This window comes from Polistes fuscatus, unplaced genomic scaffold, assembly GCF_010416935.1.
Source record: "Polistes fuscatus isolate 324 unplaced genomic scaffold, CU_Pfus_HIC Scaffold17, whole genome shotgun sequence".
In the NCBI taxonomy this organism is placed as follows: Eukaryota; Metazoa; Arthropoda; class Insecta; order Hymenoptera; family Vespidae; genus Polistes; species Polistes fuscatus.
The window spans coordinates 3987458-4003960 of record NW_025113075.1 but is presented as its reverse complement, the minus strand read 5'-3'; the positions used below and the strand labels follow the sequence as shown (position 1 = coordinate 4003960).

The window sequence follows — 16503 nt, the reverse complement described above, 5'->3', positions numbered from 1 at the left end:
GAGGAGATGGAATGCCACTTGAGCTTCCTGACGGTGGGGGAGGCGGTGCGACACGTTTCTTCAACGATCCATGGATATTTATTGAAATATCTGGTGTCATCGGCGTGGGTACTGTTTCAAATAAATAATCATTATAATTATTCATTAGATTATCCCGTAAACATACATTCGATCGAGTATTATAATTATCATATGTATTATTCATTAAATGATTTATCGGGTTATGTAAAAAAAAAAAGAAAAACAAAACCAATAATGACAACCTACCAGCAACAGGTTTTCTCGTTTGTGGTGGAGGCGGCGGTGGCATTTGTTGTCTGTTTGTAGAAGAACTCGGGGAGGAACCACTTTGTAGACTGTCACATGTACTGCTACGACTACGCAATGTCACCGGTGAATCACCAGAACCTGTACCTCCACCACCAGCATACGAAGGTGGCCTGCTACGTGACTTCTTCTCAGGCGTTAAACAGCCGTTCTAAATATAGAACAAAAAAAAAATCAACATTTTATCTTATTAAATCTTAACAATGACGCACCATCATCATTTGATATAATATATAAGATGAAGTCATAGGAGATATTACTAAATAATACGAATCTATTTACCCTATCTTCGATGATTGTTTCATCATCAGAGAAATCCGTTGATCCTTCATCATGAGAAAGGTTCCAATCGATGTTAACATTATCAAATAATGTCTTCTGTCTTTGTAATGCATGAGTAAGCTAAAACAATAAAATTTATTCCTATATTCGTGGAAAATTGTCCTCTTCATAATTTACAATCATAAATATGAAAAGAACTTACTAAGTCTTTACAAGTATGATGTCCCATTTCTTGCGCAATATCCAAAGGAGTTTTATCTTGTTTATTTCTGTAACTTGGATCAGCGCCAGCTCTTAAAAGTAATTTCATAGCTTCCGATCTGTCGTGTCTCGCTGAAAGATGTAATGCTGTCTCGCCATCAACCGTTATCCTATCAATACCACCAGTTGACATATTTTGTATTAGAAAATCCACTATTTGTAAACTATTGCCCATCTCGCGTAAGATTGCCAAATGTAAAGCTGTCTCACCGATATCCTGTAATAAATAATAATTCTGTTGATATAAGATTAATATTTTTAACAAATATAAAAAAATAAAAATAAATGTCATTTAAAAATTCTTGCCGAGGTGGGCAAAGGTGCAGCTAGGTCAACGTTCTCAGCATAAACTTGTAAAAGTTGTTGTAAATCACGATTGTTAACTGCGTGTTCTAAATCCGATAAGAGATCTCGTTCATCCGCGCAAGTACTCATCACGTATTTTTTATCAACGTATTTGGCTCTTATAAATTCGTATCGTTCTTCCCTGTTGATTTTAAATATACCAATGATATATACATTATATATTTAAAAAATTCTAAACGAGTATAGGAAGCAATAAAACTGTCGATTCTTACATTGAAGATGTAGGCGTTGGTTTAAGATTATGACGTAATGTAGCTTCCATAACTTCGTTAAATGCTTGATTAGTCATATGCCGCGCTAATAATAATTGGGCAGTTCCTACATTATCTAAAGTTAAAGACTGTATCCTTGATATATGCACACCTAAATCTCGATGAATCCCACTACATTCTATACATACGATTATTCCAAAATTTGTAGATAACCAGGTAGCATCTGTTAATCATTTATATATAACTATATAGTTAAATCTGTGTTTAATATATATATAAAACATTCATTTTATTAATTATAAATGATTAATCAATAAAATATTTATTGTTTAGTTTTGTACCGTTTTGAGAGGAACAATCACAACATTGTTCGTTTCCAGGTAATCGCATAACACATCTAATCACTGCTTGCTGTAATTCAACTAAACTAGGATTCCCTTGGCCAGCTTCAGCTTTCCCACTAGCATCGAATGCTCTTAACAAAGCTCTTTCCTTACAATTTACCAAAACTGACATCCAAGCGCGCTGATCTGCTTCGTCTTCCGCTTGAAAGTGATACGTACGATTATCTAGAAAATTAAAGAAAATTATTGCGATATTTTCTATAGAATATTATTATTATTATACAAAATATTAAGACATGTTTATTTAATATTTATTTAGTTTACATATATGTATATATAAATCTCTAGATTAATTTAATTTTTTTTTTAATTTCAACTTACAACTTATAAGATCGAAGCCTCTTTTATCATCCGGTACAAGCTTTATTTGGCACGTAAGTAAATTCACTCTCGTAGGTGGTTTATTCTCGTCGGCATGACAAATATCCAAATAACCCTCGGCTTGTACAGCACATCTTCTTTTTTGCCAAACCCTCCTCATCTTTCCTTCGCTTTTTTTCAACAAATGTCCAGAACGTGTTACTCCGTGTTGCTTATCACCTTGAAGCTGATGCAAGGAATATCCTACACTTGCATTTACGTTTAGCTATAAATCAAACAATTCCAACAATGTTAGCCATTCTCGTAAAAGAATGCATAGTATTAATGATATGATTGAGATAACAGTTTGTATTTTTTGTTATATTAAACGATCTTACCTCTTTATCGCAACCTGAACTCCTAAGCAAACTTCTTAATTCCGTCAAACGTCTTCTTTCTTCGTCTTGGGTTTGTCGAATCTTTTGCAGCTTAACGCTCAGATCGGCCACGTAAGAACCAAAATGTTCTATAGTCTTTAAGCCATCTTGAAAATAGCTAAGGACCAAAGAGGTAAAAACTAATAAATTCAGTACATTAATTATTAAGTTAATTTCTTCGAAGTTAACTTTACGATCATTTATATTTAAAATATAATCAACTTACTTTGTCTGAGCATGATAATATTCGACTAGATGCTGCAACAATTCGATACCTTTCTTCGTCTTAATTTCATTTACCTTTATAAGATACTAAAAGTATAAAAGAAAACGAGAGAGATATATTAGAATATAATTTAAAAAAGATAATAATTGTTATAATAACAATATATTGAAACTTTTAAAAAGCACATTACTCAAAGTGATATACATTATATTATTACTCTGTGTGTTTTAATCTAACAGGTTTAATTAATTCTTCTTCTCAATACTTCTCACCTCGCACATTTGCAATTGAAATAATCGCCTCTCCTTCTCCATTTCATCAGCAATCTCGGCTGGTGTAACCTCCGTACGAATAAGGCCAGCCTCCTTGGCATGTTGCTTTTTTTCCTTCTCGATTTTCGCATACTTTGCCTCGTAATCCTTCCACGCCTTTTCGAATGGTCTTTTCAGATCACCCTTAACGCCTCTCAAATCTCCTTTCAATACCGAATCCAACGGGAACATTACGATGTTATTGATGTTTTGCATCTGAAATATCCCAATTTTTAATTAGAGTATACCTTTTCTTTTTTTATTTATCTATTTATTAAAAGCTTTTGAAAAAATAGATAAGAAAATACACTTTCAAATTTCCCGCCAAACGAATACGACAAAACACACGGTCGGTAAAACAGGTTTCTTCTTCTACATCGTGAAGAATAGAAATTAATTTTGTTTTATTTTGTTATAAATAATCGTAATTTAAAAATAATAATCGTGTTCAATAAAATACAATTACATCGAGGAGAACTCTTTTATCTAAATTTTATTTAATTATAGATTATCAAATAAATACAATAAAAATAAAAACATACCAGAGTCTTCATAAGGGCACTCAATTCCTTGGTGACTACTGCGAATTTAAGGAATGCTGCTCCTATATCAGGCTCTTGTTCTTTAAGGGCAGCATCGCCGAGTCTTTCAAGGGCTCTTCCGAGATAAACTTCATTATCGACGTGGGCTTCAAAAAATAAATAAATAAATAGATAACAATAAAGTTAGATAAAAGGGGAAAGAGTTTTCATATTTTTAAAAATATTTTAATAATTAGTACTACAAGGTATATCAATTTCTTCTTTTAAATTTTAGACAAAATTGTTTTCTAACAATAGTAAACAAATTGAGTATCCTGCTTCTTGTAACTTTATATATATATATATATATATATATATAATATAAAAAAAGAGAGAGAAAAGAGATACAAGTTATATAAATGTTGTATCCTTCGCTTACAAGTAAAATCGATTTCATGCTTTCTCCCCCAAGTTGTCGTCTGCATGTTCTTTGTTTCTATATCTATCTCTCTCTCTTTCTCTCTATTTTCTGGCAGAAGGGAACGTTTCCGTTTTGAAGTTTCGATTCTATCGAGAAACTCGACGGCATGACGAGCAGAAAGCATTGTTTTCTCAGAGAAATAGGAACACCACCAACATGGTGATGGTACTCGATCTTTACGTACAGATGTACGGATCATATTGGAGCGACATTTCCTGTGCATTCGAAGAGTTACATAATATACAATGAAAAACAGACACAGTTCATAGGATAAGAAACAATAACAAAAGCAATATATCAGAGGACTAATTAAAAAATTAAATTAAAAGCCAACGTCTAAACGAAATATACAAATATAATTAATATAATTAATTTTTTTATCTTATCCAGAAATTTAAATATTAAAATAGGTATAAATAGGGAATTTGGACGGTTATAAATTCTACTTGAACGTTGTTTTGAACAAGTTGGAAGTTTCGTCCCTTTATCGGGACTTCATCAGCAACTGAAATTTATTATGACTTGTTAATATGTTGTATATACAAAAATTAAAAGGCGTTATTTTTTATACAAATATATTTTATTTTTCTACTTTATTAAATATTGGATATCACCAATGGGTCCATTTTTGTTTATAAATTTTGATATATTAATATATTCTTGCAGTGTTATATACGTATACACACGTATATGTATCATAACAATAAGAAGTTAGAAAAACAATAAAAGAAAGGATTCAATAAAAAAGAAAATCAAATAATTAGCAAAAGTTCATTTGTTCAATTCTCAATGAATTAATTTACTACATCCTCAGGTCATCATCATAGGAGAATGATCTATGCGTAGACCTCATATCAGGTGTGTTTAATTAATGAACCTTATCGAGCATTTTTCACACTAGATCGCGTGGAATAAATTTTAACGGGAGACCAGCTAACATAAGCGAAAGAAGAAAAAAAAAATATGAGTGAAGTAGGAAGAAGAAGGACGATGAGGAAGTGAATACACTCTCTTCTTTCACGTATGAACGAGAAAGAGGGAAATAGAAACAGGGAGAGGGAGAGAGAGAGAGAGAATGGAAGGGTGGGGGGAGGAAAGTAAGGGCGCCAGAGAAATCGATCTGTCTGTCCACTAACGTTAATATGAAAAGAAGCCACGAGGACTACCCCCCATAGAAGGGAAATTTACCGATAAGGTTTCCTCCCCTTTTTTAAAAGCTCCATAACATATATACACAAATTAAGTAAAATTGTTAACAAAAAATGTCCGAGGTGAATGATACAATGAAGCCTCCGTCGGTAAGGTAGGTCTTGCCATCTTTGAATAACTATTTTTTATTTTTGTAAAATTCAATTCATAAATATAACAAAATTAAACTATTAGATATTATTCTAAAAAAAATTCTTTATAGAGTATTAATTAAATTTATTCACATTGTTTTAAGTAACAATAACATTGATTAAAAGAAAAAAAATCCTTCTTAGTGGCGTTGGTAAAATGTCATCGTAAATAAATAAATAAAAAAAAGAAAATTATATTATATTAATTCATATATATGTATAATACTAAATTAATAAATTATATATATAAATATATAATAATAAATAATAATAAATAATAATAAATAATAATAAAATAATAAAAATAAAAAAATAATATTAATATTATATTTATTATAAAATTAATATTTATTTTATTATAATAATATTATATAATATTATATAATAAAGTAAACGTTTTTATATATCATTTTCAAAGAATAAGTGCATAAGGAGTTGCTTGCAATGGCGCTTTAAGAGCGAATGAGAAAGATAAAGAAAGAGAGTAATGATTTTCGACCCGTTTATATAGTCTCTACTACGTATCTAAGAGACGCCAAAAGCTCTTCTTCTCGAGTACTTAACTTACTTAAGTAGCTATTAAAACACTTAATACGATATTGAAGTTACATTTAAGTATCCTGCATTATTCAAACGTATGCATACACTTTACCCCGTCAATTTTTCAACAATTTAATAATGATATAATTGAATCACAACCGGAAGTGATGTCTTTTCTTAATAAATATACTATATTACATATATATATATATATAATATGTAAAAAAGAAAATGCAAGATTGGTTGAATATGTCATTCGACCTTTTCAATTCTTTTTCAAGCTTAATCTCTGCGTCATTGTGACAAATATGTTCAAATGGGTTAAACCGAGTCAATCTATGCATACATATATCATTTCAAACACACACACGCACAAGCGCGCGCGCGCACATAATGCATGTACATACAAACATACGTGTTTCATGTTTTATTTCGACGAATGATCTATACATACTTGTACTTACATAGTTGTACATAATTAAATGGATAAGATCATGCTTATTCATATCCAACTTTAGTAAAAAGATTATCTTATGTGTAGCTAATAATTAGGTTAGGATTTCAAAAGGTCTATAATATTATATAAGAGTCACATTTTTTGATATGTAAATGTTCATACAAATGTGACAACTATAATTTAAAACACATAAGAGAGAAATAGTTAGTTATTCTTTAATATAATTGATATTATATTATGTTATGAAAATTCCCTAAAAATTATTCACTAGATTAATACAATGTGTTGTTATACATGTAATATGTATGCATATGTATATAATACGATATATCGATTTTCAGTTCCTGTCAAGGAACATGGTGACACACTAAAAGTTTACCACACCCCGTGGTGTGCATTACCCAATAGCGTTCCAAGCTCAACTCACTTTGAATAGCAAATATATACTAGAAAGTCAACGTAATATTAGGTTATGTATTGGTGAATAAACTTTAAAAAACAAAATAAAATAATCAAAGAAAAAAAAAAAAGAAACGAACGAAGCACGCACCTTCAATCCCGCCCTTCGTGGAAATTTTTCAACGAAGAGCGACATTAAAAAAAAAACAAATTAATCGAATTTTGTCCTTTTCATTTGAATAGGTATATAATAATTTTTGTTCTTCTTTTTTTTATTATTCATTTATCAGATTTATTTTAACGATTGGAATTTGTACGAATTTGAATAAACGATCGGAGCGTTTCAACGGCGTTCGTGGAAACTAAATCAGTGAGGCGCGAAATTCGAACCGAATGAATTGAATTTTGTAATTTTTTTTCTTTTTAGGAAAATGTAATTTTTTATTGATTACTTTTTAAAATGGAAATTCGTATGAGTTTAGAATAGTAGTTGACACGAAAAGAACGACACGATCAATGTCGTTCGTTGAAATTAATAAGTCACACACACAAGCGTGATATTTAAATGAATATTATAATAAAATCCAGTTGATATATATTAGTATTTAATGATTAGAGTTTTTTAAACAAAAATGTTACTCTTACCATTCCCTGAATTATGAATTGCCTTGATAGCCTTCTTTAATTTGGTGAGACCATCTCTGTCGAAGTCCAGAGTCTGTAACATAATAATCAAACGTTAATTTAGATAAAACTGGACGAGTTATCTTTCATCAATTTTCTTTTTTTATATGATATTAACATTAAAAATAATAATTAGAAAAGTACGTAAAATAAATAAAATTTATTACATTACACCGATCGAAAACGAAAAATTCTTAACATAAAAAAAAAATTGCAAAGAGTATAAACGTATATGCAATAGATATAAATATATATAAAGGATATTAAAAGAAAGCTAATTATGAAACTTTATATAATTATAATAATTTTTTCATAATCTTCTATATATTAAGATCACAAAAATAATATAATTATTATTTTTACAGTATAATAATATAATATAATTATATCACACATACACACACACACACACAATAAATTTACTATGACAATTAACAATTAAATATTTTAACGCGAATACAAACAAAATATAAGAAAAAAAAGAAAAAAAAAAGAAAATACCACTTACGTAACGAGTTTTGAACCAGAGCATTCCCAAATTTTGTTTATTAATCCCGCACAACATAATTCACCAATTTCCACGAGTCAGAGAACGAACCAATACTTTAATCCAATCTTTACACAGTAAAAACTTATATTTTTATATAATCCAATATTCCATCCTCCTTTTTTTTCTCACAACACAATCTCTCAATAAACAAGAAAGAAGAAGAAGAAGAAGAAGAAGCAGAAGAAGGAAAAGTGTTAAAGCGAGGGGTGAGTTACCCTTAAAAGAAGAAATCGATCTACCCTACAACACTCTTTTATCTGAAAGTTTTTCAAAAGCAGAGCAAGGAAATAAAGCTTTTCACGTCATGTGAGCGTATCACTTACTAAAAAAAAAATATATTGAACCTACCTATACGATTTAATGTTAGTAACAAAGGTAGTGTGAGTGCATACATATAGATATTTGTCTTGCGTATCATCAAATCTTTTCTCCCCCTCTATCTTTTCATATCTTATTTACTCTATTTCTCTTTCTCGTCAAGAGGACTAAAGAAGATACACCAAGAATAGATCTTGTCTCGTTTAAAAATAACTCAGTCAAGCTAAGAACGAATTCTCATAGGATACACGGTTCTGATGTTGTAAGAGCCAATTCTAAAATAGGAAAGTGGGTAACTTAAAGACAATCAGGGTCAAGAGTAAGTCGAAACAAGACAATAAAAAAAACGAAATAGGGAGAAGGTTAAAAAGCTTTGGTAGTAGAGTCAACACATCTGGATACTTTGAAGATGTTGTTGTTTTTATGAATGGAATTAAGAATTCAAACGAAGATAGTAAATCTAGTATTTTAATATACAACAATGATATATTATATATGAAATAATAAAAACAAAATAATTATATTTAGAGATATTTATCAAGTATAAATTATGCATTACATTATTTTATGACAAATAATTTTATTTAATTTTATTTTTCATTATAGAAAGGAGAGTAAAAGAGAGAGAGAGAGAGAGAGAAAGAGAGAGAGTTAGAATTAAGTTATGAAGAATTAAGCTAATATTCGAAGCTTTATTAGGTTCTCGACAAATTTTCTCTCCACTTTATCGAACATGTCAATGTGTTTGTATTTTACAGAGTGTTAGAGAGAAACTTTGAAAGCTATTTCGTGTCTACTCCTCTTCGGTTAGGTTATCAGGTTAAATTCGTTCAAAGTAAACTCAGAAATTGTAACTATATTCATGTTACTTAATCACCCTTTCCACCTAGAGACTTCAAAATTTAAATTAACTCTCACAATCAGTAATTTATTATTTTAAATCATGCTAAAAAGAATCTAACAGAATTGATTGTTATCTTATATCGAATTGTTATTAAAAATCGGTGCGCGGGCATCGTAAAAATGTAATCTCATCATTTTTTCCAAAACGAGCGCCAAAAAAGAAATATAACTTTAACAAAAGAAAGAAAAAAAGAAAGAAAAAAAAACTCGCGAAACGAAATTAATTTAATAGTCAAGTAATATTGTAAAATTACAAAATGTAAAAAAATTGTCTACAAATTAGGACCATTAGGAATTCTAGGAACAAGAAAACAACCACCACCTCTCATTGGCGGATCTTGAACTCATGTTTATTCGCAGAGTAGAGAATATTCTTTCGAGTTTTCTTTTTATTTTTTTTTATTTTCTCTAACTGGAACAGAAGTAAGAAAATTGTGAAAAGCGGTGTGCAATGTAGGCAAAGGTGGAATGGAGGGGGGGAGAGGGTTTCTTTGTGGTCTGGTAACAACGCTAATACACTGGTGCAGCATCAACAAAGATGCAAGCCAGGCAGCTGGTGCAGTTGCTGTGTTACTGCTACCGGGTTTTAGAAGAATGCCCATAGACGGTAGTCGGCTTTCCTTCCAGGCATCGTTTCAAGACGCCTAAGAGCTTTCGTAACGTTCAATTATCTCTTTTTACGGAGCTGACTATGTCGGTCGAAAAGACCTACAATTCTAAGAAGAAAATTTACCTGCACTTATTCCAGAATTATCCTTAAACATTAATGTATATGTGTATATGTGTGTATATATATATATTCGTTTATCATTGGAATAAATTCCCTTTTTCATCAGCGTGATAGACATTTTCTTAATATATAAGCCACGAATATACATTTTAGTTCGTAAGAATTTGAAAGATATTTAAATAATTTTAATATAAATCGATAAACACACTGGCATTTTTTTTATTTGAAGATTATATATATACTAACCCTTCCTCAGATTATTAATATATGTAGGATTCGTGAAAAAATTGGGCCGTTGGACTGACTGGACCGGGATTCGAACCCGGATCTTCCGCTTTCCAGGCGACTGCTCTTTAACCATTGAGCTATCCAGGGCCCACCGTCCAATCTCCTTACGAACGCCTATTTTAGTTTGGCTTGGAGGCGCTCGCATCCCACATATATATTTTATTTTCTTATTAATAATACTATTTTTTTAATTTAAAATAGTTGCTAATTATTTATCTATCTTTCAACAATTTAACGAAAATAAAATAAATAAATATATATTGAAATACTTTTGAATGAGCAGATATTGTTGAAGAAAATGTGTGTCTGCGTGTGTGAGCCATTGTTTATATTAAAAAATTATTTTCCAAAAAGTGGCTATGAAAAAGGAATGATTAGAATAAAAAAAATAATTTCGCGGTTTTTTCGTACGTTAGATCAAAAGTCAATGTTATTCAAGTATGAATACTAAACGACGAAATGAACGTGATGTTACGTGAATTTGTAACTGCGGCAACAGAGAATAACAGAGAGAGTGAAACACTTCACGGTGCACCGACACTCGCAAACTATCGAGGGAAAAAAAAAAGGAAAAAGAAAAAAGAAAAAGTAATAGAAGAAGAACGCATAAGTAGCAGGAAAAAGTAAGAGTGTTGCGACATTCGTTGAAAGTCCTATGCTGTGTTCGCGGTTTTTTTTTTTCGAAAGACACGCCATTTTTAATTAGCAACAACGAAATTCAAATGACCAATTGGATCATTTTATCGCATCGTTTATCATTGGAATAAATTCCCTTTTTCATCAGCGTGATAGACATTTTTTTAATATATAAGCCACGAATATACATTTTAGTTCGTAAGAATTTGAAAGATATTTCAATAATTTTAATATAAATCGATAAACGCACTGGCATTTTTTTTTTTATTTGAAGATTACCGACAATAATTTTGTTAATGTTAAAAATTCAAATTACAAATATTTTAAGCATATTAAACTAATGTATAAATATATATAATATTATAAATATATGGGGATAGAAAGTACTAAGTTTAATGAAAGATTATTTATAAAATAAATTATCACAAGGAAGCTAAAAATTTACTATTAAAAATAAATAGGACGTGTATGATCGCAAGTATGTATGTATATGTATACACTCACATAAGAGCGTATAAGAGACGTAAAAAATCAATAATTCCAAGGGGAGTAACCGCGTGCTGCTATCGTCCGATGATCAAATGATAGAAAATTCCTTCCGTACGGAAAACACCATAAGTATATATATATATATATGGCGTTGGAAAGATTGAAGATAAAAAATACTACGACGTATACTTTTCTTTGATTGGTCAAAAGAATCTTCCATGTATACACGTATAGATTCAGGTATTCCGATTTACGTGACTCACCCTATACACGAATGTATACACACACATAAAGCCGGCAATGCTGTGTACAATAAAAGAAAAAAAAAGAAACAAACGAATAAGAAGATACCGTGATGTCGTTTCCTTGAGTGAACGGCTTCTATCTAACGAGTGCATTGCAAACATCGAGAAGGAACGAAGAAAAATAAGATTGACGAGAGTTTGAATAAACTTCACAATATATGCTACATGTCAAAATGTTCACGTATCTCAACAGTGATTTTTCTATAATATAAACATTTCTTATTATTTTTTTTTTCTTTTATATTATTTTGCATACTTATACACTATTTCTTCAATCATCAATCGTATATAATACGTAAGACGCGACAACGACAATGCGATATATTTTTTTTCAACATTTTCTATTCGTCAGCGAATCAGAATCAAGTATTTATGAACGATGATCACATAACTCGTCGTTCGTCTCATTTAGCTCGGTATTTTTTTAAAAAGAAAGAAAAGAAGAAGCTAGCTTATCTTTCTCAAATTTCGTCTTATTGTTAATTCGAATAATATACTATATTGAGATTATGTTTCCAAGAAAGATCATTTCGATAGATAAGATCTAATTTCACAAGTTATTTATATAATTAGGAAGAATCCTTTTTTTTCATTTTTTTATGATAATCTTTGATCGCGCTGTTTAAATTTTCGCGCATTTTTATTACGGATTTTAATTTGTATGTTACTTTCGTTCGAATAAAACTAAACCAAGGATAGATTTCTTGACTGTGATAATCATACTCATTCTAACGAATAAAACACACACACACACACACGTGTATATAAACTTCGTTTAACCATATCACGGTAATGTACATTTTGCGTGTATATGTATATTTGTATATGTATAATATATGTGCATATATATAGATAAAACGACGACTAGTTTCGCAGGAAGTCACAGTCTATTTATTAGTTTACATGCAAGCTTGTCTCTATATTCTGTTGAAGACACGAAGATTAAAATATTAATAAGCGTACCTGTGTTGAATGTTAACGATGTGCGAAGAGATGTCATCATCGACTTCGAACGGTAAGCAGACAAAAGCTGATCAGTGCCAACCAATAACACGACTTTACGTACTAAACCAATCAGAGACGTTTCGTAATTAACCAATAGGATTATCCGAAAATTAAATCAATTATTACTTTTCAAAAAGAAAATCAAAAAGAAAGTACAACGAAAAGAATAATAATACATTATTTACAACATTAGAAATATAAATCGAAAATATCAATAGATACATAATGAGAATTAAAAATCGATCAGCGTCAATAACTACCAATCAACAATTTCATATATCTAACCAATCAGAGATTAGCTCGCAATTATCCAATAAGATTATTCGAAAGTAAAACACCATTATTTATCGAAAATACAAAAACAAGAAAAAAAAAGAAGAGAAGAAAAATAAAACATTTCCTACACACTGTTAGAAAAATTATAATATAAACATATACTACATGCATCTAAACGTACCAGAATATTCGAAGAAAGAACATACTTAGAAAAAAACAGAAAATAAAAGAAAAGTAGGTATGTATGAAAATTGCCCCGAAAACGCGTATTTTATAGTCCCTTGTATGTGATAAAGAGGACGAACAACATATACATGTGCACATATACATATTATACATATTATACATATATATATATAGAGAAAGAGTAATGCTGGTTGGGAGGCGTGCAAGGATGGCGGCGCGCAAGGATACGAGTATGACCTCGACGAGAGCCGAATCCGAACGTGGAGACGACCGAATAGTTCCGAAAGGTGGCTGCATCTTCCGTGTGCATCTGCGAAACGCCCACGCGCTACGAGCACGCATGCGGCTACGCCAATCACCTTCCTCCTCTCTCTTTCTCATTCGCACTTACACAACAACGTCCCACCGAATGAGAATAAAGAAGGAATATAGGCGGCAAAGTCGATAGGAAGGAAGAAGAGAATATATAAGTGTAGAGTGAGAGAGAGAGAGAGCAAATGTTGTCATAAAAAGAGATGAAAGAACGAATGAGTGAGTGAGAGGGAGAGAGATAAATATATACAATGAAAGTTGCCGAGAGATTTAAATCCCGGCGGACGAGTTTATCGAATTCTCTTTTAAAAGAAAGAGAAAATGAGAGAGAGATATTGAGCTTTACCGATATTATTTTTTCTCTCTCTCTCTCTCACTCGCTTCTTCTTTTTTTTGATATCGTAATCCATATGAAAAAAAAAAAAAACCTATAGATTCTTGAAGAAACAACAGGATTGATCTTCCTCTGTTTTTTTTTATATTTCCTCCTACAGAATTCATAAATCCACATTTCTTCTGTTTAACGAAATATTAACGGACACACTTTCGATTAAAATTACGATTAATTTCACGCGTATCCTTGAATTCATTATCTCGAACTCCATTTGTAATTGGATTGCATGGAGGGTGGAGGAGGGGGGAAACATTTGTGGGGATTTTAAATGAAAATGAAAAAACACGACGTATAATCATATTTTGATAGAAAAATTAATAAATCGGCATGAATTTTCCCCCACTTAATTTAACATCATCGTCGTATTACTTATTATTCGATTTTATATTTAACATTAATCGAAAATGTTTCGTGTCTTTCTTTTCTACATGCGTAAATACGTAAGATATGATTAAACATTGTTACCAACGTAAAAAAAACCACAACATTGAAATGCACACATGCAATTAAAAGTACATGCGTAAACAAATAATATAAGTAACGATTTGAATTGAAAATGTTTTGAGCTTTAATGAAAGACAAAAGAAAAGAGAACATTTATTTGTTAATAAAAAAAAGTGAGTTTGATCGGAAAAAATATTTTTTATGTCAAGCTCGAGACTTCTTAAATCCCACCGATGTATGCTGAGAAAGGAAAGGTCGAAAGGATTTGAGAAAGGTGCAGGTGTAGGACAACAACAACAACAAAAAAATAAAATAAAAGCCGAAAATAAAAAAAAAGTAAAGGTTGTCCTTACTTCTTCGAGGGATGTGATGGTCTGCCTGCATTGTGGCATTCGTGAAACGAAGGTCGACGTAGTGGGCGAGTTATAGTCCTCCCTCGTTTCCTCGACGAACTCGCTCACCGCGATTAGGCCCGGCATTTTTCTTTCTTCTTTTTCTTCTCTCTTTTGTTGTTTTTCGTTTGTTTTTTTTTAACTTTTATCTTCCGTTATTCTTAATATTTTAGATGATGCACAAGAAACTACAAGCTAAACGACGAACTGTCAACCACCATCAATGATGATGATGACGACGACGATAGTAATGGTAATAATAATAATCGAGAATAGTTTAGTAAAGTCGATAGATCAATATATTGAAAGATTTCTTTTTCGTGCCTTTTCTAGCACCGTATGTCTCTCGTTTTCTCTCGCGCACATACACCCGTCACCGATATATATATATATATATATATCTTTCTTTCTTTTTCTATCTCCAATAATCTCTCGTATCTACCTTTCTCTCTCACTCTTCCTATTTTTCTTTCACTTCACAGTTTCTCGCTAGCGCACCATAAATTCCAACGACGAGTTGCCCACTGTCACCTTTTCCTTTTCCTCTACTTTTTCTCTCTCTCTCTCTCTCTCTTTCTTTTTCTTTCTTATTTTTTTATTTATTCTTTTATTTTGTATACACGCAACACAACACAACAACAACTAAACTACTACTAGTACTTATTACCGTTTCCGTGATTACGGTTTAAGCATTGACGATTACAACAATCGCCAAACTATGATAAACGTCCCCGGTGTTAGTGTGGTGGTGGTGGTGTGTCGACGTTGACTCTAAGTAGACGGACAAATCCCGCAAGAGAGAGAGAAAGACAAGGATGCTAAATACGATATAATATGTGTCCTCATATATACACTACTATACCACTCTTTCTTTCTCACCATCCATGTATATGTATATATATTTTTGAACGGAGTGCCAAGTGTCTCTCTCTCCTTTCCTTATTCCGTTTCGTTTAAAAGCCTTCAAGAGACTTGCCCGTAGGCTCCTCTCGGACAACGATTATCTACCCGACGACATCTTCCCGCTGTCGAACTTCCTATTACGATTAACTATACGAAAATACATCATAGCTATCTCCTCTTCCTTCTTCTTCTTCTTCTCTTTATTATTACTTTCTTCTTCTTCTTCTTCTTTGACAAGTAAACGCCGATCCCAACGCGTACACATGCACCAAGCGCGAACGCGACTGCGTTCGGCAATCGTTAAAGTTCTTATACACGGCCACTTTGCCGAAGCTTTGCTTCGCACCTCCACCGTGCCAAACCTAGGCGCTCACGACGACGAACGAAGTTCCACTGAGGCGGCGCTATTTTGACGACACCCTTCGCCATTGGTCGAATAATTTTTAGTTTTAACTACGACTTTTACCGTACCGAGATGCCATCTGGCGACGTTTTTAAATAATTAATTATCTCCGCGGCAAAATTCGAATCAATTTGAAACGTTATTTATGAATATAATTGTAATGTTATTTATTTTCGTATTGATTTATGGCTTATAATGTTTTACATTTATTAACGTTTATATTTGTTTATGAAAACTTTAACTATATGTTTATTCATATTAATTAAATAAAAATATATATATATGCAACATTTCTTCTAATAATTATATTAACTTTAAATTCAAATTTATTTGAGTCTACTTGAAAACGTTGATACCTGTTAGATCTTACAAAGTGAAATGTGTAGTTTTTTTTTTTTTTGAAATTTATTTATTGATAAGT

At 31.3% G+C, this 16503-nt stretch overlaps 2 protein-coding genes and 1 non-coding gene across 9 annotated transcripts in view; 1 reads left to right on the top strand and 2 right to left on the bottom strand.

Annotated features, from left to right (window-relative positions):
* Positions 1-16135, bottom strand: LOC122515065 (arfGAP with SH3 domain, ANK repeat and PH domain-containing protein; the record flags this gene model as incomplete). The annotated part of the gene is given in 14 exon segments (XM_043632233.1): positions 1-111; positions 268-478; positions 610-729; positions 812-1087; positions 1177-1357; positions 1449-1671; positions 1790-2017; positions 2174-2438; positions 2551-2707; positions 2816-2901; positions 3088-3342; positions 3669-3814; positions 7510-7582; positions 14738-16135. Coding segments are annotated over 14 exon segments (2458 nt in total), but the record flags the coding sequence as incomplete, so codon positions are not given.
* Positions 1-16503, top strand: part of LOC122515069 (fasciclin-1) — a 763302-nt gene that overhangs the window by 112497 nt on the left and 634302 nt on the right. The gene's annotated exons all lie outside the window — the stretch shown is intronic.
* Trnas-gga lies at positions 10351-10426 on the bottom strand. Its single transcript has one exon. It is a non-coding gene; the product is annotated as a tRNA-Ser (tRNA).